The 26,862-nt window shown below is 36.0% G+C and overlaps 1 protein-coding gene across 1 annotated transcript; it reads left to right on the top strand.

Moving 5' to 3' along the window:
* The first annotated feature begins 1,346 nt into the window (after window positions 1-1,346).
* LOC121424838 (nucleotide exchange factor SIL1-like) lies at window positions 1,347-20,938 on the top strand. Its single transcript, XM_041620639.1, has 10 exons — window positions 1,347-1,543; window positions 6,573-6,720; window positions 8,261-8,376; window positions 10,481-10,594; window positions 11,388-11,576; window positions 13,709-13,830; window positions 14,477-14,765; window positions 15,759-15,829; window positions 18,446-18,604; window positions 20,559-20,938. The coding sequence occupies exons 1-10, from the start codon at window positions 1,457-1,459 to the stop codon at window positions 20,686-20,688; spliced, it is 1,425 nt and encodes a 474-aa protein (XP_041476573.1). The 5' UTR covers window positions 1,347-1,456; the 3' UTR covers window positions 20,689-20,938.
* The last annotated feature ends 5,924 nt before the right edge of the window (window positions 20,939-26,862 follow it).

Here is a 26,862-nt window from a genome sequence, read left to right as displayed (position 1 = left end):
TGGAGAGAGATCAAATAAATGGGGGAGCTAGGAAGAAGAGATCAAGGCACTGATGGAGAGAAAAAAGTGAAAAATTATTTGACAATGCGATGATGATGGTGACAAAAATATAGCTACAATCCATTGTTATATTGCCCATAAAATCAGGTGATCCAAGAGATTATAGAGAGAAAAATCTCTCCATGTATTTCATTTGTGAATAGCTCTATGGAATGTCCTTATAAATCATTTGGATCTCATGTTGTTTTTAACCCCCCTCCCCCAAATAAAGGGGAAGTTCACCCTGATGACAAGATGGTTTTATTTCAAGCAGATAAATTAGAGAAAACTGTTGGTGAAGGTTTGATGAAAATCAAGAATGGAGCTATAAATATTTCAATTTTTAACTCTGGGACGTTACAAATAAGCAGCTCCTCCATTTATGTAATGTGAAGTTAAAAAAAAACATTTATATAGCTAGGCCTTCTATATATAATCTTGTTCCATTAAAAATCTAAACGGGGGGGGGGGGTGGTTGCTCGCATGGGACGTCACAAATAAACACAATCCTAATTAATATTTTTCTTAAATGGATTTCTATGAAATCTTCAGCAATATTTTTTTCTGGTATTCAATAGAAACGTAAAAGGCTGATGTCGCGCTGAATTTCTCCGACGGGAAGCGAGAACATATCACGTTATAAAGGCCTCTAGGCTAGCTATCATGATCTACAACAGATCTATGACGAGAGGAATATTATCTTAAAAATGTTTTCTTGCTTATTTCTTGTTTATCATATCAAAATTGAAACTCGTCAATAATTTCATCGCCCTCCGCAAGTTCGCTGCTATTTTCTTGTGTGAAAATCATATACTATTTCTTCCTTGTTATTATTACCGTCATAGCATGGCTGTATGAAATTAATAACATCAAAACATTAACAATATTAATCAAAATTCATCCATAAGCAATTTAAATTGGTTATTCCAAAAGTAAACTTATAATCAATCTGTTCATATTTCTTCAACAATTTACAAGGCCTTTCGAAAAAATACATTCTAAAAATCCCTAAAGCGCACTTTGTAATCCATAGACACATTTCAAGTTGAACATGATTTGTTTTTCTTTTACAATACCAATTAATCAAAATAATTTCTGGACATTACAATAAAACACACACAAACCCACCCTCACAGAGATACGTGTATAAGATAATACCCCCCCCCCCCTTCCCCGATTGCCATGATCCTCAAGATTGAATCATCTGGATCGAGAGTCTACGTGTTATTACACGTGGACAAAACGGGCAGATGACTCTTCACATATATGCGCTATGCACAAAAACCAAAACAAAACCATCTAGCTCATCTCGTCGTTGTCCAGCATAGCACTACTTACTTGAACCCGGCACTTGAACTAGAGTTTGCACGCAAATCAAGATTTGACAGACAAATTGTGGTTATTGGCTACCATCGTTATGGCGGCTTTCAGATCAACTTTGATGGGTATTCTTCTTCTTTCTGTGATTCTTCATATTTCGCTACTTTGTGGTGTAATTTCAATGGTAAGAATGCATAGCGCTTGCAACGGTGTCTTGAGTTTTAGTCCGCCGAACGTAGCCCGCGCCCGATCAGTTTGACTCGCTGTAGTGGTCACAGTATCCCGGCCGGGGGTTGAACTTAGAACTTTAAAAATTTCAGCAAAAAGATGTGAATTGAACCATATTTTAAATCCACTGCCTTTAATTTTTAGAATAAGAGAGCGCACATGAAGGGTTGTTCAGTTACGGGCGTGACAGGCGCGGCGTTAGTTCAATACCGGTAGTTAATTCAATAATTGCAATAGACAGCTGGCACAGTCACAGTGGTAACCCAGGGAACTCCCGCCCGCCCAGGAGGCCGTTTCATAAAGCTGTTCATAAGTTAAGAGCGACTTTAAGAACGACTTGTGATCCTTTCTTACGCGCTAAACCATCGCCTATTGCATATACCATTTACCAAAAGAAAGGATCACCAGCAGTAGAGGCGCACGGCCAATATGGGAGACTCTCCAATAGGGGAGACAATCTCCCACATTGGAGACTTGCTTTGCAAAAGGTCAAAAGAAACAACACCAACAAAAGCATGATTTTTTCCACTCAGAATTTTGTCTCACTGAGGTCAGAAGCCCATTTGTTTTGTGTGTGATTGACAACAAAAATCCTTATTAAAACAAAAGTAGACGGTGAATTTTTAAAGTAGACGGTGAAAAGGGGTAATTTTTCACGAGGAATCTGCTTATCACATTTTTATTTGCCGCCAAGGTAATCCTTTTGCCGCAAATGTAAACAAAGGAAATTGGTCTCCAAAACTGGAGACTGTCTCTGAAATTGGATACCCAAATTTTTTACAAAAGTCTCTGATATTGGAGATAATCTCCCACATTAGAGTCAGTCTCCAATATTGGCCGTGCGCCTCTACTGACCAGTCGTTCTTAAAGTCGTTCTTATCTTACGAACAGCTTTATGAAACACCCACCAGGACCTTACGTGTAATTGACCATACTCACCTGATTAGCGTGAAGTGTGGTCAAAATAATGCTCTGAATAAATATTCAAAACAGAAATCAAGCACTTACCACGATTATATGGATGAAGGTCTAACGAGTGGCAGTTTCCTGACATCTGGGCACAAACTGGAACCTCAAAAAAACGAAAAGTTCTCGCCTTCTACCCCCGTCTCGATCGGCCATTTTTGTTATGAATCGTAACAAAATGGCTGATCGAGACTGGGGTAGAAGGAGAGAACTTTTCAGGAGAATTATTTTGACCATACTCACGCTAGTCAGGTGAGTATGGTCAACACGTAAGGTCCTGGGCTCCCGCCCGCTACTGGGTTAGCACAGTGGCAGCTGTCTGTTTCAGGGAGTTTTTTAACATTTTTATTTTAATTTCTCCTCGTACACAGACGGCTCGGTATCGTGCAGCCTCCATCGGGGACTTGCAATGCAAAATCTCCCCGTCGGGGCTTTTCATTTTTTGTATTTAATGAATGAAAATTTTGAAAATTAACGTGACCAAAATGCAAATTAATATTCCCTCTTGGCATTAATTGCCAAAATTGGAGAAAAATCAAGTTAAATAAAAGGAACAAAAACAGTGACTTACCTCGGCTGTTGCGCAAATTCACTTCCCTGTTTTATCCAATCTTAAGTAAATAAACATATGGCCATTGAGTCCCCTGTACAGATCGGGCTAGAACTTCGGTCTCTGTATTTGGTGAGTGAAGCCAACGGAGTTCAGCTGAACAACCAACATAACAGAGACCGAAGCTTTTGGTCTATAATTGCACTTGCAATACATGTTACTATCATTGTTACACAAGCTGTCCTAGTTTTGACTTCAATACATTCATGGGAAGAAATAGCCTTGACCTGAGCAAGTTGAGGACTCTGTGATCATATATTTTAATGATTTTTTTTCTCTTTAAACCTTTTTTGAGGGACTTAATTTACATCTCTATAATACAATTTACAAATCACAAAGTATATACATTAATCAAATTAATAAATGAGTTCCAGCAATTTGTCGATTTCTTTTGTATTATTTTTGGTAACATATTTTTAACTTAAATACCATCTTAGTTTCATTTTCAAATTCATCCATAATCTATTTACATTAGCAAGGTAATAACCTTTTTTTCATACTCATTTCAATAAAGTTTCTATAAATGGTGTATTAAGTAAAATTCAAAATGATATTAATTAACCAGTATTTTGGTTCCTGTATATTTAATGATTTTGATATTGTCATTTGATCATGGAGCCTTGAATTCCCTCCCATATACATATAAGAGACACATGTATTGTAAACAAAGATGGATTTCCCAAGGAAAGGGGGGATGGGGGGGATGCAGCTCCCCTACCCAAAATAGTAGGGGGACGAAATATCAAATCTCCCCCTACTATTTTTGGTCTTTTTTGATGGAAAGAAATACATGAATAAAAAATCGAAATTGGACGAGATTACCTTACCTGTTTTTCCTTTTTTTTGCTTGTCAAAATTATTTGGGTAGAAATGACCTTACATTTGGGGTGATAACCTTTTTCTTTTTTCTTTTCTTTCTTGGAGATTGCCAAATTTTCAAGCCCCTGGTCCCTCCCTACCTTTTTGGAGAGATTTCCACCCTTGAATAAGTTTTAAAAAGATCCCTTTTTTCAGAGCTACCAAGTCTCATGCATTATGCGTGAGACTCCAGCATTTTGGACTCTTGTTCATCCCCTCAAATCTCTGTCTCACGCAATTATCACAGCCTATCTCCATATACATTGTACACAATGTCTGTGATCTCACTCAGATTCACAGAAAATCTCACGCATAGCTGGTCTTTGAACTTGGCATCTCTGCTTTTTTTGTAAATTTAAGTGTGTGTGTGTTGTAAGCAAGTGGTTTGAATTTTGAGGCATACCATAACCAGAGAGTTATTCCATGCTGTTCTTAAAAAACAGAACAGCATAGCATTTTGCTAATAATAGGTGATTTTCCAGGCATTGCTTTAATACACAAGCTCTGTTGTCATGTTCTTCATATTTTCTTCTTCCAAATGTTCGGTCAACTTGTGACGGGAAACCATTTTGGTTCATGTTCTCTATGTCGATATTCTACTTAGTGCTCTCATTAGGTGGTCTGTCTTTGACAGATCACCTCTTAATTTCGTCAGAATTTTCTTATATTTATTATTATTTATTTATTTATTTATTTTTACGGATTTTCTTGCGCCAAGTTATCTCAAAATGGACTTGGTCAATTTCATTGAATTTCATGTCATCTATAGGATCTGTCATGGACACGTCAAAATAAGCTTTTCAAGGTCATCAGGTCATGATGACGTCATCTAGGCGCCATTTTGTAAAATCACATTATCAATCATATCTCCATTATCAACTATCAAAAATCAATCAAATTAACATCAGATTAACTTCAGATCAAGGTTCATCAGGTCATTACATCAAAGGTCACGACGTATGCACGTGTCAAAATTTCAAAATGCTCAAAATCACTTTTTTACCAAAGTAGAGTACGTTTCAGATCATTTTAAGCATTTCAAAATTTTGCGCGCGCGTAACGCCTTAATGCAACGCAGAAACACCGTTTTTTTTACATCTTTGCATTGATAATAAAATTCTGAACAATTTGATACCTTGATCAACCTTCTACGACCATTAATGACGAAATTAACACCCGTTAAAGTTTACTGCACGTATGCGTGCGAGCTCGCGAGCTCTCACTATAGGCCATATATGGGCAAAAACATGCCTATTGAAAATTCACTGTAGCTCTTTAAATAGTCCATTGACCCCCAATTTTTTTTTCATATATCGATAGAGTATGAGTTGTAGATTTAATTTCATGTCATTAATGTCCCTAAATTATATCATGACGTCATCAAAATGGCGCCTAAACTAAAAATTTCATTTTTTCAAAAATGACGTCATCAAATTTATGCAAATTTGGTTGTAACTTCTCGAATATAGATCGTTTCTTTGCCTAGATTTTGATATGTAGTAGAATAGAATGTACTCTTTCTCTTTAGTTAACATGAATTTTCGTTTTGAGAAATGCATCATTGCGTAAAACAGCGATGAAAAGAGGCATGTCATTTTTCCTTATTTTGTGTGTAATGTCTATGGGAAATGACTTTTTGTCAAAACTAGATTCGACATTCCTATATTTCGTGAGCCATATCTCTATTGTTATTTGTCAGTTTTCCCTGAGCTTTTAGTATGTTGTAGCTGAGATTCTGAGCTTTGGGGAATGTACCCTTTATTTTTTGATCAGGTGCCGGGATCATGCCCGTTTTTCACTTGCAAAATTGGATTTGTAATTCTCAAAATTGCTTACGTGTATTCTCTATGGGGAATATCGTGGCTCAATGGATAACGCATTTGACTTGCTTTCTAAAGGGCGCAGGTTTGAGTCCTTGGGTAAACAAGATTTTTTTTCCATTTTTTTTCTTTTTACCACCTCGTACATGATCCTTCATGATAATTTAATGGTATAAAAGTTAAAATTTAGCAAGGTAAAAAAGATTTTTATTACTTTTTTCGGGGCCGTCACCAGCTTTTTTCTAGGGGGGTGCTTTTTATGAAAAAAAAACACAAAAACACAAAAAACAACGTATTAACTCAATTTCATGCAGTTATATAGCCCGCCGGCCAAAATGGATATAGCCCTCAAGTATCCCTACCCCCCCCTCCGTTTTTTTTTTTTATTTTTTATTTTTTATTTTTTTAAAAAATTTATTTTTTTTTGGTTCTGAAGGGGGGTGCGTTCGCACCCTCCGCACCCCCCCTGGCGACGGCCCTGCTTTTTTTCATATCACATGTATTGTCATACATCAAAGAGACCCTTTTCACAGTGCTTTACCATCTCCCGTCTTTCACAAGTATTCCATCCATAATGAGCATTCTGTTGTCATCATGAAGATCATATTGATATGCATGAACATGGTAATAGTAATCATGATGCCGAGAATAAAGACAGACCACCTAATTCGTCCACATGACAAATTAAATTCTAGTTTTATATTATTATATTATTATTTTTTTTCCCTTAGGGAACTGATTCAACTGCGGTCACCCTTCATGAGACTGAAGCTTTTCGTGATAGTGAAGAGGACGAGGATGGGGTCGTTGATTTGGTGGATGACCAAGAAATACTTGAAGTCTTCAAACCATCAGATGAATGGCAGCCCATTAAAGAAGGTAAAATACTCAATTCATTCTTTATTTCACAAATAGGATAAAAATGCAAAAGAAACATCAAATAATGTGATTAGATAATGAAATAAATTGAGTGGCTTTCCATGAAGGTTATGAGAAATTTGTAAGGCTGGATTGCCAAAACATTGTAAAAACACAACAATATTAATAAAAAAAAACAGAATGTCATATCATTATAGTAAATACAATGTAAGAAAAGGAGAAAAAACACAAAGAATACAAAAAGACACTAATTGAAGGAGGGGGGGGGGAGATACAGTACAAGGAATGCATTGATATCAACTGTGAAAATTAATAATCATTTACTAAAAAACTTTGTACTGTTTTCTAAAGATTGATATAAATTGTGAATTAGTTATTACTTGGGGAATCTCATTGTTTTGGACCTACATAGCTCAATAATTATAGCTTCATGACTAGACTTGATATACCATAAATGAAATTTATTGGAAGAATGGGTATTAATGATTTTGAACTTGATTATTGTTTTGAAAAAGCTCTGAAAAAGGAGTGAGTAACAACCTCTTCTTGTACTATGAATAAATATTGCGAGTTCTTGCTTATTAATATAATATAATTTCATAGTGTTGAAGTCTAATTTAATCATTTAACCCTACAATTGAATGATAGATGACTACAGAAGGTAAAAGACTTTTCCAAACACCGGGGCTCGACACTAGCAGTGGCAGGGGCAACGAAAAATAAGAGTCAGGCCACCAAAATTCTGTAAAAGCCCACACTTGGTGGCCCAGTCAGGCTACCAAAGTTTTGATTAATTGTAATGTTTTCTATTGTTTTAGGGCCACCAAGAATACGATTTTGGTGCACCTATCGGGCCACCAAGAAAAAAAAAGTCAGTGTAGAGCCTTGCAAATACTGAAGTATAATTGAAGTATTTAAGCCAACGGTTGAATTGTAGACAATAGAAGGTACTAAAATATGACTGTGAAATGTTTTTCAAAGGAAAAACTTATTCAAGTGTCTGGCTGATTTTAACTATTTTAATCCCCTGATATTTTGCTGATGTCCTCTTTTTGGTAGAATGATAATATGAGGAGAAAATTACCAACCCTCTTTTCAGAATCGCTTCATTACATAGTGTGCATTTCAAAAAATATATTTATTCATCTATTTGTCTATCCATTGGTATAAACTAGCATAAACATTGACCAGTGGCAGAGGCTGAGGGGGTAATTTACAATTACAAATTTGTTATTTACAATATACATGTAGGCCTAATTAAAAAGCAAATGATAAAACATAATTCCAGTATACAGAGTTGTATAAGTTGAATATTATTTGCTATCCCTTGGAAAGGTTCTTATTTTCTCCTAAAAGAAAAAAACAAGTAATATTAGAAATTCATTCCCTCTCAAAGTTCGACTCATTATTGATAGTCATCATGCCCTCTATATGTAGAATATCGTTGAACTGAAAGGGCGTTTAAATACATTAGAAATCAACCTTTTTGTCAAATGAATGATTTGGATTATTTTATTGAATCCATATTGATGATTGACAGGTCAAGCTATCCCAGCAGGACTTCACGTTAGGATCAATCTAGCAACAGGAGAAAAAGAGGCCAAATATCTGGATGATCAAGAGACATCTCTGACAGGTGATAAGTCTCAGGAAAAGGTATATATCTCTCCACTGGTTGTTAAAGGACAAGTCCACCCCAACAAAAACTTGATTTGAGTAAAAAGAGAAAAATTCAAAAAAAAAAAGAAAAAAAAAAATTCAAGAAAAAATTTGAATAAAAAGAGAAAAATTCAACAAGCATAACACTGAAAATTTCATCAAAATCGGATGTAAAATAAGAAAGTTATGACATTTTAAAGTTTCGCTTCATTTCACAAAACAGTTATATGCACATCCTGGTCAGTATGCAAATGAGGGAACTGATGACATCGCTCACTCACTATTTCTTTTGTATTTTATTCTAAAAAATATGAAATATTTTAATTTTCTCGTCATTGTCATGTGAAATGAAGTTTCATTCCTCTCTGAACACGTGGAACACCATTATTTTAACATTTTCTGCTTCAGGCAAGGAGGTCCTAATCATCAAATTCGTAAGAATTGAAATATTATATAATTCAAACAATAAAAAACAAAAGAAATAGTGAGTGAGTGACATCATCGACTCTCTCATTTGGATGTAACTGGCTCTTTCATATTACTATTTTGTTAAAAATAAGCAAAACTTTGAAATGTCACAACTTTCTTTTTTTACATCCGATTTTGATGAAATTTTCAGCATTGTGCTTGTCTGATTTTTTTCTATCGATTCAAGTCAACATTTTTCTGAGGTGGACTTGACCTTTAAAGGACAAGTCCACCCCAACAAAAGTTGATTTGCATAAAAGGAGAAAAATCCAACTAGCATGACACTGAAAATTTCATCAAAATCGGATGTAAAATAAGAAAGTTATGATATTTTAAAATTTTGCTTAATTTCACCAAACGGTTTCCTGGTCGGAATGCAAATATATAATTAAAACAAGAAATAGTGAGTGAGGGACATCATCGACTCTCTCATTTGCGTATCACTGAGTTGTGCATATACATTAACTGTTTTTTGAAAAATAGGCAAAAATTTGAAAATGTCATAACTTTCTTATTTTACATCCGATTTTGCTGAAATTTTCAGCCTTATGCTTGTTTGGTTTTTCTCTACTAATTTAAAGCAACAAATTTCTGGGGTTTTGTTTCAGCTTATAAGGCGCGTATCATTCAGTAGTGAATATTTGCGCCAGACTTGACCATTGATGGTCTTGTACAAGGCTTTTGCAAGGTTTATATCCACTTATCAAAGTTGCCTGGATCACTCACTGAGATCTTGATTGATTACTCGATTGACTCAGGTGAGATTCAAGGAACATAATTTATTGATTAATTTCTTGAACCTGAAGTGTACTCCAATTAGTAAAGAAAGTTTTCAGCCCTCCCCCCCCCCCCATACAAATAAAATTGAATTCAGGCCCTTGTAATAAATTGGTTTATTGCCATCACCAGCATTCTCCTGTTTGTACAGAAATACCTATTTCGGGGTATTTTCTTAATAATAATATTATAATAGCATTTATGAGGTGCCGATTATCTAGTTGCCTATTCAATGGCACACTATATATTAGCCCGGCTCTGGCTCTAGCAGCTGAAGGTGCTTGGTGCATTCAAGGAATAATCCTACCAGGTAACCATTCACCTTGCCTGGGTTGAGTACAGCACAATGTGGATAAATTTCTTGCTGAAGGAAAGCAAACCTGATGATTAATTCTCCCAGGCAAGATGGAAATTCATCAGATATGTTTTAAAGTTATAATTAGTATATACAGGGGCAGTGGGCAATAAGATGAGCTGTTTAGATAAAAACTCGGGTTGAGAGGGGGCTGAACATTACAAATCCCAATTGCTCCCATTGCGGTACAGGTTAACCTGCCGGTATGATGTAAAATCATAAAATCTAAGCTGAAATACGATCACACTGAAGATCGCCAACACAGATAGGCACACGTGGGACAGTGTATTATGATTGCTGGAATAAAGACCCGACGGAAGTGACTGAATCCGTGCTTATTTTGCTTATTTCTCAGCAATTACGCAATTTTTTCCAGAATCCTTTGGCACATATTTTTTATTCATACAAACAGACACTTGGGTGGTCATTATATTAGATTCTGTAAAAAGTCATTTTGAGATCGTTACCAGAACTGGGATTTATCTTTAAATTTGTTGATAGGTGGAGAACAATGTTGAGGAAATGGAGAAACACCATAGAGAGGAGCTTCAGGAAAGGCTTGCTAAGATGACAGATGATGACAAGTGTGATGACTGCAATGATAATGAAGCATTGGTGAGTTTGAAGCGGTATTCAAGGCTGAAAATTTTAATATCAAAATAAATAAAAGTAAAATTCAGCATTATGCTGAATTTTAACTAAAATCTGGTGATGAATTCATTGAATTTAGTAATAAGTAGGATGTGAAAGTCATTATAGCTTGTCCAGTAACGTGTGCGCCTCACCGGCGACTGACTGGAATACTCCCTAGGGAGTGGAGGATGTGAACACATTGTGTGCTGGATGATTGATTGAAACTGATGACCAAGGTAATTATATATTGTAAGCGCTTAGACACTGATTATTATCAGTATTATATAGTTTGGTAATGTGTGGAAAGCTGCAGTATATGTACATTACGTAGTGATTCAGTTTGCTTTTTGCCTCCCTGGCACAGGCGACACCAAACATATAATTATGATAATAATACAGTGAAACAAATAAATGATTAATAAAAGCTTAATACGTAGGATTGAATGAACAAAAAGTAAAAAAAATAGTACAGGGATAGTTTAATTTTCATTGAAAGAATGAAGAAGGTTTGAAGTTTCATTAATATTAAACAGTAATTTGCAAATCTTAATTGAAATGATTTTTCTTCATTGATATTTTCATATTGATATTGATATTGATAGCATTTATTTCATTCATTATAAAGACTAACACAAAAACATGGTACATTTGGTGCATCATTCAGTACTGGGAAGACAAGAAATTCTAACTTTCATTTGCAAAACAGTGTGTCTACTGGTACAATGTTATACATGTCAAAGAACATCATTTTTAAAAATGATTATCGTCTTTTTAGATAGAGGAGGTGAAACAACGATACCGCTCTATTGAAGAAATCAAGAAGGAGTTTTCTAAGCTGGAGGTCGATATCAAAACAGACTACGAGATCATGGCAGAACTCCTTGATGAATACAGAAAACGTATAGATTTATCACCCGAAGCTCGGAAACTCATCCTACAAGATCTGGAATTCTTTGTTCATAAGGTATAAAGGAAAGTGTGTTTTCTCTTGATTTGCCATTTGGTCCACTGCCATGATCACGGGACTTACTACTCGGTGGACAAAATGGTGGTTAAAAATGGAAATGTTGAACAACAAAATGATATTAGACTAAAATTATGATCATGTGATGTGTATACAAGATGGCAGTAGACCAATTTACCCAAGTGCGCTGCCAGGATTTTGATGTTGGGGGGGGGGAGACGTTTATAAAGATGATCACAACATTTTTTTTCTCATTGATATAATGGGGGAATGTTTCTTAGCTCTGCAAGTTGTTATCCCTGCTTTAGCATGGCTGCCTTAGGTCCCAAGGCTATATACAGGGTTCCCCCCCCCCCGATGGGTAGGTGAGGGACAGCTTTGGTCGATATTTCTTAGGATAGGATACATAAAAGTGATGGAGCTGAATAAACAAAAACAAGTTAGCTGCGTGTTTGTTATGTCGCAATGAGCAATGCATGGAACCAAATAGAACATTACACACGTAGTACGTAGGGTGTGTGTAATCTTGCTCGCAGAACATTGTGGGTGTTGGCGAAATTTCATCCACTGATCTGTGTTTTGCCCCGCGAGCCAAGTGTGATCCATGAGCTTGGGCAGCATGTAAACGCGACGCAGGATAATCTGCGAGCTGGGGCGAGTGTAAGCATGGTATTTGGAATGTTGTAGGATGCATGATGTTCATTACAGACGGGTTGATTTCAGTAATTTACATCATTCCTTTCCCAGTCTGTCAAGCCTTTGAACTTGTTCTGTGTTAGATATAGTTCAATTGAAAAAAAGTTTATTATACTTTTATAGATTTATTAATAGACAGCAGTGTCATGAAGAGGGGGGGGGGCCTTGGGAGCACTTGGCCCCCCTCAAAAAAAAAGAGAGAAAAGGAAAGAGAGAAAGGTGAAATTTGATGTATGATTTTCTGAATACATGTATTATGTCAAAATATATTACAAAATTTGTTTTTTTTTTGTAATAAAATTGTGGAAATTTTTGCTCATGAACAACTTTTTATAGTTTTTGCACGATACGTCCCCACAAAACTTTTGGCTCATTAAGCCACTGATAGACAGAGCTGCAAAGTTTTCAAATAGCCAATAAGTAACAGATAAGCTTGAATCTATCATTATGGATGTAAGAAATCAAAACTGTTGGAAGTGCACTACATGTTGGAAGAAAATCAGTGAAAGTGCATACAGTCCATCATACTTGCAAAATAAACAACCCATTCAAAAAAACACCTGTAAACAATCATTGGCATCACTTGGTTATTTGACAACTTGACAATATTCTTAAATGTATAAAAAAATGAATGATAACAAATTTATTGTTTTCCTCTCTGAAATAAAAATGGTATAAATTTGATATTTATTCTATCACATTTATGATGAAATATACAGCAACTTCTCAAAATTAATTCCCTGTCATTAACAGTAAAAAGAGGATATAAATGATTTGATGTGCTCGTTGTACGGTCAGTAGACTCGTTGGCTATTGTATTGAAATTTTATGCATGGTTCTTTGGTTTTCCTAATGAACAAGATCACTCTTGACAATGTGAAAACTTGCTAAAACAAAGAGATTTTGTTACTCATTAATTACTAAAAGGTTATGCCTCATTTCAAGTTGCCTTGGAAATCATTTACATGTATAAACTTGACTTTAGTAAACAGGCCTATTGCAAAGGTCTACTGAAGCCACGATCTCCACCTGCTATCTTCCACGTTCGTGAGTATGAGTATTGCAGCGTGTTATATTTATTGGCCCTTATTCTGAAATCAGGTTTAATTTAGACCATGGTCTAACTCTGTGCTAAAATAATGGGGAGCCAAAAATATCTATTGTATATTTATTATACTTAATACTTGGCCCCTCATAATGAAGAAAAAAATTCAAAATACTTCATTTATCATTTCCAGGCAATTATCAACAATTTGGGTGTCATATGAGTTAATAAATTGGATGTTGACTGTTAGAGATTTGTTTCCCAATTGGCTCTCCATAGTTAAACCACAACTTTAAACCAGGGTTCTATTTAAACCCGAGTTAAAAATACGGGCCATTGTATTTATCATTTATTATCATAGTTTAGTTTTTTTTCATTGTTGATTTAACAGGTTGATAATGGAGTTGACTTTGCAAGTTTAGGAGGATGGGATGTTATCATGGGTGCATTGAACTCCACCGAGGTGGTTCTTAACAGTGAAGCTGCACATGTACTGGGGTCAGCAGTTCAAAGGTCAGTATGAGGTCACATTAGGTCAGTAGGAGTTCAGATGTATCTGTAGTGGACTGAAGATCAGAGCAGTTCAAAGTTACTTATGAAAATACATGTGTCAAAAGTGCTGAAGCTAAATTTTAATCCAAATTAACCCTGAGAAATATGAATGCTTTGAAACTATGGAGAAAAGAAGCTGCACTTGTATTGGGTCAGTGGTTCAAAGGCCAGTGGGCTGGGGTCAGCAGTTCAAAGGTCAGTATGAGATCACATTAGGTCCATAGGAGTTCAGATCTGTAGTGGACTGAAGATCAGAGCAGTTCAAAGTTACTTATGAAAATACATGTGTCAAAAGTGCTGAAGCTAAATTTTAATCCAAATTAACCCTGAGAAATATGAATGCTTTGAAACTATGGAGAAAAGAAGCTGCACTTGTATTGGGTCAGTGGTTCAAAGGCCAGTGGGAGGTCACATTAGGTCATCATGAGGTCAAATATATCTATAGTGCAGTGAATAAAGCAGAGGAGATCCATAGCAATAAAAGCTGCTTGTGAAAATATGTAAGAATGCACAAGTGTAAACCTCTGAAAATATGAGTCACTTTCTTTCTGGCGATACGTCGGACTTCTGGTAATGACTTGAGGTATGTTTTTCATTTTCTCCACAGCAATCCCAAGGCTCAGGTGAGTGCCTTTGATAGCGGGGCACTGCACGCCCTTCTTCATGTTCTCTCCCGATCTCCTTCTATTACCGTCAAGAAGAGGGCGCTCTACGGACTGTCGTCTCTCATCCGTTTGTTCCCGTTTGCTCAGAGGAAGTTTATTGAACTTGGAGGTCTAAGCGTGCTCTCTGGTTTAATGAGAGAAACAAGTGATTATCTCCCGCTCCTAGACAATAGCGTGCACCTCATCCAAGTCAAAAGCGTGACTCTCGTCCACGATTTACTAGTTGAACAGGTTAGAAATAAATTCACATGTTTAGAACACTAAGTCTTGCTCATGCAGGACCTAGCCTGTGGAATTCTCTCCCACACAGTTTGAAAACCCAGACTTCAGTGACCACCTTCAAGGGCAACCTGAAAACATACCTGTATAAAAGTGTTTTATGATAGACATTGACTTATTGTTCTGACATGTATTTTACGTAAATATTTTTTGTTGTTCTGCTCTGAAGCGCCTTGAGCATCTAATCAAGATGGAAAGTGCGCTATATAAATCTTATGTATTATTGTTATTATTATTATGATGGCTCACTCGTTTGCATATAGCCCACATTATGCATCTGAATTCAATTGTTGTGTGATTGCCAAAATTGAACACTCCTTTGATGGTGACCGAGACCAATGCAATTAGGTGTCATACTGCATGCAAAAATAGAAAACTAAATTTGAAATTAACAGTCACACTTTATCCTTTCTGGAACAACTCCCTTGTGTATTATTAGCAGACATGCATGACAGCATAGTCTTTGTTACATTCAAATCTGCTTAAGTTTCCTTCGAAAATTTCCCTCATTACATGAACCTCATGTCCATCTTTATTGTTCAACCTGCTCGCATTTTATTTTATTTCTGCGTCAATTGTATTAAAACTTGTAACAAACGATCCTTGGGAAATAGAACATCATCTAGGGGTCATATTGCATATTGATTGCAAAATCAGGCGATACTTGCGGTTTGCGTACCACCTTGTTCAGTATCCATGACAATGATGTACTAAATAATTAAACTTTATTGCAACCTATTTTATTATTCTTAATTCATTACAAAATTTAATAGTTTTGGGAAAAACTTTTCTAGATAATTTGTATTTTGAGATGAGATGACAACTAATATTCTATTAAAAAAAACATGGTCTAAGTTTAACTTCATGTAGGGTTAACTTAAGCAATTCCTATGAGAATTCATGTTAGCTTGATTTTGATTTCAACCTATATGTTTGTCATTCCAGAGAAATGCCTTTTATTTGGAAACAAGTGATGCAGACGAAGTTGCTAAGGAAAGGAAATCACAGTACGAAAAGTGAGTCAAATATTCATTTAAATCACCTCCAAGAAAATAATTGCCACACATAGCTATCTAAGGTTTCCCACTGAAGTCGTTTTAACATTGTTTATGTTCCCGCCTTGGAAAGTAATTTTCATACAGTCAACAAGCATTTTATTCTAGCCTGTGGTGTGGTCTGAAATGCTAATTAAAATAGGCCACAAGTGAATGTGTTTTTATACTTCTTACTTTGAGGGAAAAGTTAATTAACCCAGATGATTTCCCATGACCATTAAAGCAGGTATGAACTAATAGCGCCATCTTGAGTCCTCAACTACTCATACCTGGCCAGTTTCCTGACCCATAATGCTAGTGTAGTGTAGTAATATAGACCCACTTGAATGATAACATGCTAATTAACATTTCAATACATTTATACTGTAATAATGATGTTACCAAGTAGCAAAGAATTGCTTTTCCTCTCAAAACATTTTTGTTTCTCTGTACAAATACTATTGTAGGTCAATTTATTCTCTGTAGTATTAGTAGATATCTTTAAAGGTACATTTTAAGATTGTGTATTTATTACATACAGTCAATGAGAGACCACACACAGTTCACTCCCCCTTTATATGATGGCATTTTGTGGAAGCAATTCAGTGAAAATGAAGTCTTGGTAGAACTGGTCAACAGAAATATAGTGAAAAAAAATTTGCAAAGCACCTTTTCATAAGATACAAAGCACTTTTTGAAAAAGAAAGAAAACACAAAATACAAATAGGGGGCCTAACTATTCCAAACTACCGGTACATAATGGAGAGGCGACGTAGTTGGAAATTTGGAAACAGAGTATCGTTTTTGTCTCACCTGCGAAGCAAAGTGAGACTATAGGCGCCGCTTTTCCGACGGCGGCGGCGGCGGCGTCAACATCAAATCTTAACCTGAGGTTAAGTTTTTGAAATGATGTCATAACTTAGAAAGTATATGGACCTAGTTCATAAAACTTGGCCATAAGGTTAATCAAGTATTACTGAACATCCTATTAGAGTTTCATGTCACATGACCAAGGTCAAAGGTCATTTAGGGTCAATGAACTTAGACCATGTTGGAGGAATCAACATCGAAATCTTAACCTGAGGTTAAGTTTTTGAAATGTCATCATAACTTAGAAAATATATGGACCTAGTTCATGAAACTTGGACATAAGGTTAATCAAGTATCACTGAACATCCTGCATGAGTTTCACGTCACATGACCAAGGTCAAAGGTCATTTAGGGTCAATGAACTTTGGCCGAATTGGGGATATCTGTTGAATTCCCATCATAACTTTGAAAGTTTATGGATCTGATTAATGAAACTTGGACATAATAGTAATCAAGCATCACTGAACATTTTGTGCAAGTTTCAGGTCTCATGATTAAGGTCAAAGGTCATTTAGGGTCAATGAACTTTGGCCGAATCGGGGGTATCTGTTGAATTACCATCATAACTTTGAAAGTTTATTGGTCTAGTTCATTGAACTTGGACATTAGAGTAATCAAGTATCACTGAACATCCTGTGCTCATTTCAGGTCACATGACCAAGGTCAAAGGTCAATGAACTTTGGCCAAATTGGGTGTATCTGTTGAATTACCATCATAACTTTGAATGTTTATGGATCTGATTCATGAAACTTGTACATAAGAGTAATCAAGTATCACTGAACATCCTGTGCGAGTTTCAGGTCACATGATCAAGGTCAAAGGTCATGTAAGGTCAATGAACTTTGACCATGTTGGGGTTTTTCGTTGAATAACCACCATCATATCTCTGTAAGTTTATTGGTCTAGTTCATAAAAAGTGGTCTAGTTCATTAAACTTGGACATAAGAGTAACCATGTATCACTGAACATCTTGTGCGAGTTAGAGTAGTATTCATAGTCAGCACTGCTGCTATATTGAACCGCGTGATGCAGGTGAGACGGCCAGAGGCATTCCACTTGTTTGAAAATGAATTTAGTCCTTTAAAGAAATGAAAACCAGAAAAGTTGTTGAGAGACTTAAGTAGTTTGAGAGAAGTCTGAGTTGGTGAGTGGAGTCTTGACGCAAAATTTAAAAGTAGAATGTTTTAATCATTGGCTGATCCAGGATTTTCCTGGGGGGAGGGAGGCATTTTTTACAGGAAAATTTGACAAGTAACAAAAGGTAACTCGTGCATGAATGCCTTAATCCCATAGAAAATACTTGTTAACCTTTCACGAGGTCATATGCAAAGTATTTCATTCAGGCATATTCTGCTACATGATAGATTTTTGGGAATCATTTCTTTTTCGGAGACGCACCTGTTATACGTTTATATTTAGTCTTTTATGAAAAATTATTTTGTAAAGTGTGTCCCACAAAACATGCTACTGCCACTCTAAATGAGTATAATTTGAAAATCACCAAATCATATTCAATTTTATGAAGTTACTTAGATTTTGTGCAATATGGCCCAATAACCAGAGATATGAGCATATTTTCATCTAGAGTGCTGTTAGCATTTATTTGTGGGACATTCTGTATTTCATGTTGAAAAATCATGATACATGTTTTTTGTGAAAATGGAAGAAACTACTTGTACATGTAAATGTTCAAAAGGTTTGCTCATTATTTGTTTTTCCTACTTTAGAGTCAACCTTGTTGCCAATTTGATAGATGGTGGTTGGTGTAATGCAGTGCCTATGTTGCTCGATGAACCTGATCATGATTCAAGAGAGAAAATTCTTCTATCGCTGAACACTTTCCAGTCATTCTGTGATTATTCCACAAACCTTGACCTACACCACAGGTATGTTACTTTGAAAAAGGAATTCTCATATAAAAAAAAGTTGTTTTTTTAAAAATCTTTTGGGGTTTATTTATAAAAAAAAAGTCACGCCAAGTTTATTTTATCATGCATCATTGTATTGCTTAGGACATTTTTTTTTGTCTTGGTAGTTTTTATTTTTCTGAAAAAAATGAAATTTACTTAAACATGAGAAAACATGTGTTAGATAATCTTGAATTAAATTGAATATTGGTTAGATTATACTCAGGACATGCACACTACTGAGTGGGTGCTTAACCCTTATTTGACTAGGCTATTTCAGACCAGCATAATTATACTGGTCAATTTGACTCCCCTTTCAGATCTTGGCTGCTGATTATGTGATCGCAGCGAAAATTTGCCCCATCATTGGTCCATCATGATTGCGATCACCTCGCATCACCCAACATTTCTTAATTTCAGAATAAATGCAACAGATTGTGGCAAAATACAGGGTAAAGTGAGATGTAAAATGTGTGGGGTGTCCAGGAGGAACAGACTCCCCTTGCTGTGTTTGCTTCACGTAAAATGACTTTGAGCCAGTGGGTGATTTCAAGTCCGATGTTGGCGTTGGTGTTGGTGTTAGTGTTGGAATTTTGATTGCTTCCCCTAGCTCTAAAACTTATTCAGAGTTTGTAAAACTGATCCAGATCACATTATTGATATCTCAACAACTAGTGAGTGACTTTTCAGGACCATCTTCATTTTATGTTTGGTGTTATACTCATGTAAAAATTGACCTAACACCAACACCAAAAGGTCAACACTGAACTTGAAATCACCCATTGTGTCACAAATGCGTATTGTTTTATCACGGGAGCTTTTCCATCAAGGGAGCTATGCATTTGATTGGCCTCTGATGGTAACTGTAGCATAAGAGTAAATTCTTCCTTAACCCTAAAAAGACTGGGGGGGGGGGCTGATTCAGCCCCCCCTCGACATTTTTCGCGATAAATCTGCCGTTCGAAATTTTTTGACCGCGTCGCTCGCTGACTTTTTACTTTCAAGTCTCGCGCAATTTTTGAGACCAAAAGTGTGACCCCCAGGTAAATTACGCAACATTTCGTAAGTGCATGCAGACCCAAAATTACTCAAAAACGTGAATTTGTGTACAAATCCAATGCAAATAGTGTTTTTAGCCAAAATTCATAAATATATCATTATTTTTCCTTTTACTGCTTAAAATTGATTAATTTTATCTTTTTTATGGTCAAAATAAAGTCCCTGACAATTTCCATTGAAAAAACAATAAAAAACAAAAAGTCGAAAAACAAAGAAATACATAAGAAATTTAGAAAACAATAGAATACATAAGAAAATAAATGTGATGTTGAAATTTTTAAAAAATGAATTTGATCAGATGCCTATCTAGAGTATGTGAAACAAAAATTAGCATTTCAGGGCATCATTTTATTAATTAGAGCAAACTTATGATTTTATGCATAAATTAGCATAATTAATGAGACATGAGATTTTTTTGCAGAATTTGATGTTATAGTTTTGTAGATAATGCCATTGGTAACGCGTGTGCCAATTTTCGTCGCAATCGCGCAATCGACGGCCGAGATCATAAGGGGGGGTTGAATCAGCTCCCCCCAGTCTTGTTAGGCATCAAAATAACCCAGTCTATTTAGGGTTAAAGGGGCCCTTCAAGATACATGTTAGGTAAATGAATTTTCTTATGTTTTTTTATGTGAAGAACACCTTCATGAGCTATCATGGATAGCTCAGTCGGTAGAGCAGGGTTTCAGATTCCATTGACTTCGGTTTGATTCCCACTTGGTGTGCTAGTGCCCTTTGGTATGGCATCAATCCTCATTACCAGGTTCCTCGGAGAGGACCTTAAGCTATCGGTCCTCTAGTTGCTTGTTTACAAGCATTCATGCATTCTTAGTAATCGGGTAAAAAATCACCATCTATCATTTCTTTATTTCAGACTGGAGACCTTACGGAAGGAATATAGTGCTCTAGCTGGAGAAGAAACTCGGACAGGTGACGGTGATGACTATTTCCACTCCTTGCATTCATCGGTCGATGGACTCTTAGAAGTAATTGGATCAGGATGATAATGCCTGGTTAGATTAGAGATCCAAATGTTCTAGTCAATACCACTATAATTTATAAAACAAGAAAATTAAAAGAATAGGAAGATGCATAAATACTGGCTGAGAAAAGTAATACTTCTACAAATGATGCATGCACATGGGTTTATTATTTGTTCTGTCCAAAACTAGAGTGGAGGCTGTGTTCAAATCATCGTATGTATCTGGTAGGATGAGTACAATGGACTGAACACAGCCTCTAAAAGTGTGGATAGACTATATGGGATAAGTTAAGGCATACATCATTTGTGTTCATACAACTCTTCTAGATCCTGTTATTTTTTGGAGTAGAAACATGAATAAATGAAAAGAAAGCACAGGTAAATGTCCTTTCTCTTACTTAGATTTTTTTATTAGGCATATGAACTGATTGTCTGCCCCCATGCGAAAGCAGCTTTTTGCCTTCTCTTGTGATGCACATTTATTCCTGGATCTATGCGTTAGCAATCAGCCTGGTTTAATTATATAAAGATGAAAATCCATAATTTATTGTTCGAAATAGACATGAAATGAAATACTCTGAAAATTTGCTTTGCCCAATTGATCGTGGGCCCAGCAGCCGCTTTGCAGCGCCAGATCGCTTTAATCGTTGAACGCCAAACATGATAGCAGCAACTCCCATCTTTTAATGTCTTTTGGTCTGACGCGGTCGAGGTTTGAACCCCCGACCTCCCGGTTGTGAGACGGACGCTCTACCAACTGAGCCATCACACTGGTTATCGGATTTATAATACATTGTATGCATACTGCTTACTGAACTCATTTTGTAGCTCCCTTTGTTGTTATTTTTTCCCCCACCATTTGCACACTTCTACCCATTAATCGATTAGAACCAGATGGTCCCTGTGTAACATCTATGGGATGTAAAACATAAAGAGTTAAGATACATGTTAGTCATTATACACAGATGTATGTGTTCAAATATATGTGCTGTGTGCTTGTTTGCAAATTAAGTGTTTATTTATTTGGCACAGTAGTTCCGTCAGTCAGTCATAATACTGCTACATTAAAAAAAGGTAAATTGAGAATGATTTGTATTATTGGCAAATGACCATAGGGTTTCCTGTAAAATTTAGGTTAAGTATACAAAGAACGGAGATAAAACACTAGCAATGTTATGATGGAAAACACAATGTATTGAATTGTTAATGAGAATATTTCCTTGTAATATTTGAATAATTCATTCCTTATTTCTTAAAGAGGTATAAGTACTTATGGTTAGATATCATTCACATCGTGGGATTTTCCTTTTTCATATATTTTTTTACAACACTTTATTTTTATTACTTAATAAACATAATGCTTTTTTTTCAATTTGTTCATTCAGTGTGACTTGTATTTTTTAACATAGTTTTCAGAAATGCACAAAGAGAAGGACTTGTTTAATGTTAGGTTTTATTATTTTATTATTTTTTTTAGGGGGGTGTTGTGCGTGTGTGAACGTGTATAATAAATAGATCGTTTGGAGGGGTGAACAAAAAAAATGAGGAGAGAGAGAGAGAGAAAGAAAAAGAAAGTATAAAAGATGGTGTGGAGAGAAAGAGGTAGAGGTAATAATAATAATAGGCATTTATATAGCTCCATCTATCTAGAAATATTCTATTTCGAGGCGCATTGTTATCATTATTATTACCCCGGCTTTAGCTTGAGCTGCCTCAGCGCTCATGCATTCAAGGAATTATTCCTGCCGGGTACCCATTCACCTCACCTGGGTCGAGTGCAGCACAGTGTGGATAAATTTCTTGCTGAAGGAAATTACGCCGTGGCTGGGATTCGAACCCACGACCCTCTGTTTCAAAGTCAGAAGACTTATCCACTGGGCCACAACGGTAGATGAGAAAAGGACAGCGGAGGATGCAAAGAGAAGAAAGAAAAGAGAGAGGGGTGGGGTAATACATGTTCAGGTTTGGAAAGAGCTGGAGAAAGAGAGACGTGCGAGCAGAAAAAAAAGAGTCAGTTCGACAGTAGGGATAGCATGGATAGGGAGAAAATAGTGTTATTGGAAATTGCAAGGCAAAATATTCGGAATAATGTATTTAGAACAAATAGGAACGATACTGCCAATGGTTATAAAAAAATCAATGGGTTCGAGCCTGCTGTCCCATTTCTATTATACACATCCATGTATCATTTTAGAACAATAACTGTATAAAGAGTAATTTGTTTTGTTATACGCCTCTGCTCGTGTGCTGTGGTGCGCCCCTCCAAATCTTCCCTTCTGTTATCGGAAGTATGCTTTCGAGAATCCACTTCGTTTAAAAATTACTTCCTCGCATTTACCTTTCTTTTATTTCTTGGGAGATGCTCTTGGTTTTGATGAATAATTCTAAGTGATAGCCGAATGAAATGGCAGTATGAAAAGTGAGTCAAATATTCATTCTTTCCACCTCCTAAATGATAATTGCCCCACATAGCAGTCTAAGGTTTCTTCACTGACCTTCCTCTAAATGTTTGCGTTTTCACTTTTGAAGAGTTGCTTTTGTACAATAAACAAGCAATTGGATTTAGCCTGTGGCCAATTGCGGCTTTTTTTGTAAAATAATGCCAATGAAAAGAGGTCATGTAAGTACATGTTGTGTTCTAACAATCTCTCTATTCAATGTTAAAAAAAAACATGAGAAAAGACTTAAGCATCCCAGATACATTATGCATTGCGCATGGCTATAGTTTATTTTCATACCCTGTTCATATACCCCAGCTATCTGCAAGAAATAAAATGCCAAGGCTGTTTCACAGATATAAGTCTTTCAAATGGCTTTTATGGGCAGAGGGTCAGTATATTTATTGTTATTCTGCACCCCTTTTTAATTATTATTTTTTGGATAGAAACCTAGACAAAGAATAGCAATATTACTTGATATTGTAGTATGACACCTCCGATGTGCTTCACTTTAGAGTTGATCAATCAATGCATTTTATATATTTGTGTACTTTAAATATAATTTTTTCTCATATTCCATAAAACGGTGAAGAGCATTTTATTTCTTAGATTATACCATTATTTTTTTGTCATAAATCGTTTCAACTGCTTTTGATCCAAGCATAATATATAACATTGTTAGTGAGAGTAATGACACCATTAACATATTAGGTAAAGGCACGTGTTTTATGTTTTAAGCTGGAATCAATAAAAACAATATTTGTAAGGTTTTTTTTAAGCTTTGTTTTTATCAGTTTTATACATGTAGTGATAATTCGACAGCATTATTAGTAGCATTTCTATAAGAATTGATAAATTTAAGCATGTTTGTTTCTTAATGATGTTTTCATAATCTTAATTTTCTTTGCTCCTGAACTCTCTCTCTACCCTCCTCTCCCTCTCACATTTCCCCCCTCTCTCTCATCTCTGCCCCCCTCTCTCCCCTCTGTCTGCCTCTGTTCCCCATTCTCTCTCTTTCCCTCTCTTACCCTCTCTTAACATGTCCTTTTACTTACTCATTCTGAATCTTATTTTGATGTGCATATGTCTTCTTTACCTATGTTTTCTTTATGTTATGAATTATATGTTTTTAGGTAATAATGCAGAGCCCTGTGGAAGACCAGCGATTTGTTTTAACATGTTCAATGGACGTTTTAATTGTATGTATTGTGTAATTTTACATATTTGTTTGTATAACGCTGAATAGGCTACGCTGGATAAAGATTTGAAATAAATAAATGAATAAATGAGTAAATAAATAGATCTTTCTTGAATCCATTTACACCACATAAGTGTGCCAAACTGTTGTGGTAGGCCTATATTTGTATACGAATATCCAATACAAAGAAATTAGGCCATTTTGATTACTTTCCCCTTTTTTCATTGACTCATTTTTTATTGATATTTCACTCATTTTACACCAGTGGGGAGAATCTTAAAGTGCATAGTTAATGTTTGACAACAGCAACCTGCCAAGACCCAAATGTCATACCATTTAATTTGGAGAGAATCAAACCCCGGGGCTACATTGACCCGAATATTGCATAGATATGATAAGAGATGATGGGCATATCTAAGCCAGCGCTGATAGATCGTGCGATGCGCCGCTGGTCCTAATATACCCGAGCTGATACAATCTTGCTCGGTACATGTTCTAATTGACCTGTCATCAAAAGGCGTTTGATTTCCAAGTGGGCGCAATTTGTTTTAAAGCACTCCCAACTTAATTGTGCATCTGAACCAGGTGGTTCGGGGGAGGGGGCAGGTGACCGAAATAAACCACCCTTTATCCTTTAATCCACCTACATATTCATGGCCGAGTTATGGTAGTTATGATGGATTTATCATCTTTGACCCCTCAACTGGCAATAATTATCGTCGTTCTGTATTTCAAGATTAGATAAAATATTTTCTAATTGTTAACTAGATTTAAAGATGAATGATTATTTTCAACACGGGCAAATAATTGATAGTTTGACACATTTGCCTTTCATTGGCAACGAATCGCTTGAAACCTGTATGAGTTACCTGGGGTAGGTATATGCAGGGGCGGAAATCTCTCCCAAAAGGTAGGGGGGACAAGAGGCTGGAAAATTTGACAAGCAAAAAAAAAAGTTATCACCGAAAATTTAAGGTGATTTCGACGAAAATAAATTCGACAAGCAAAAAAAAAAAAGGTTATCATCCAAAAAGTGAGGTCATCTCGTCCTAAAATACATGTTTTATTTCGATTTTGAATGATTTTTTCTTACCATCTTAAACGACCACAAATTGTAGGGGGACATTTGATATTGTGTCCCCCCTACTATTTGGAGTAGGGGGGACACGTCCCCCCCTGGGATTTCCGCCCATGGGTATATGGAAAATGCAAAATGAAATTGAATCATATTAAATGGGTTATTAGAACTCGGTATATTAATTGGTCTGGTCCTGAGATGAAGTAATGAAGTAAACTAGTGTTTCATTTTGTCAACCCAGATTTAGCTTTGGAGTAAAGGAAGGAAATCTAAAATGTGCTACCAACGTTAGCACCAACCATAGAGATATATACTTAATAATAATTAGAATACATCTCTATGGCACCAACACTCTAAAATTGAATTACCCAAATGTCAAATTTCTGAATGCATTTTATGTAGTGACATGAAACATTCTCTCTTTTTTTAGTTTCCGCAATCTTCCCCTCACCTTTATTTTATCCACTCATCAACATCCTCTTTTTTTCATCTTCTTGTTTCCTCTTCTCTTTTCCTTATTTTCCTTTTTTCTTTCTTTTCCCTATTTTTAGCTCCACCTCTCGGCCCCCCGGATCCGCCTATGGTAACATGCATACATTGTTTGAAAGGAGAATTCATCGTCAGAGGATTATAATGCATTCTATGAAGTTATTTCGAAATACTTTGCCAAAAGCCTTTTACGTTTTTTCCCCCTTTGGATAACTTAATTGTAGCTTTAATTTCAATGGGAGTATTATTTATGTATAAGGTCGCCTGCATGTTTTTCCAATTAGACAGATATAGCAGTAGTCAGTGTTTTGCACAGGACAGCAAAGACAAGCTGCATTCAAGGCCAAGGCGGAGGATATTGCATCTTCTTGACCAAGAAGAAGACCACATAGGCCAACAGAATGCTTATACGGACAATGGCCTTCTTCAGTCTGGTCCAGGGGTCAATCTCCTGAGGCCAAGGCTAAAGATGTCAGACCTCAGAGGCCCAGACTACTTGTCCTCGAGGTCGGAATCAAGGAACATATCGCTAGTCAACACATCTGACTATTACATGAATATGAGCAGTACATATTGTAATAATGCATATATAAAAACATGGATACCTTAGAATTTTTGGAATGCAGTAGTTTCTCTATTATTTTTCGAGGAAAAGAAAATATCAAAATTTCCAAGGCATGAGAAGATCTCTATTTATTCAGTAGGACTTGTAAGTGTTACCTTGTTATTTTACCAATGTTTTTTCGGGGGGGGGGGTGAAATGAAGCCAAAATGAGGGAAGTGTCTGTCATAGCTAAACTTTATCGTAACCCTCGATCTGCTCAAGAGAACCGTGATTTTAGAGATATTTCGGTTCAGTCCGTGTTAGTCTCCCTTTAGGAAAAGTGACTCTAACGACATTTATATGCAGTTGATTGCCTGTGGACTGTTTAGGCAGTGTTTAGCTGTTGACAAGAATGTTATTGCTCAATGTTTTTTTTATTTATTGTCACC

The sequence above is a fragment of the Lytechinus variegatus genome, chromosome 12 (assembly GCF_018143015.1).
Source record: "Lytechinus variegatus isolate NC3 chromosome 12, Lvar_3.0, whole genome shotgun sequence".
NCBI classification, from domain to species: Eukaryota; Metazoa; Echinodermata; class Echinoidea; order Temnopleuroida; family Toxopneustidae; genus Lytechinus; species Lytechinus variegatus.
Note: the sequence above shows the minus strand (reverse complement) of the source record. Positions and strands in the feature narration are given on the sequence as shown.

What these genes read in the sequence shown, in the direction of transcription:
- LOC121424838 (XM_041620639.1), top strand. Translation starts at nt 1,457, where the DNA reads ATGGCGGCTTTCAGATCAACTTTGATGGGTATTCTTCTTCTTTCTGTG. An exon ending in GCAATGATAATGAAGCATTG is followed by an intron (nt 10,595 to 11,387) that starts GTGAGTTTGAAG and finishes TCGTCTTTTTAG; the next exon opens with ATAGAGGAGGTGAAACAACG. An exon ending in ACGATTTACTAGTTGAACAG is followed by an intron (nt 14,766 to 15,758) that starts GTTAGAAATAAA and finishes TTGTCATTCCAG; the next exon opens with AGAAATGCCTTTTATTTGGA.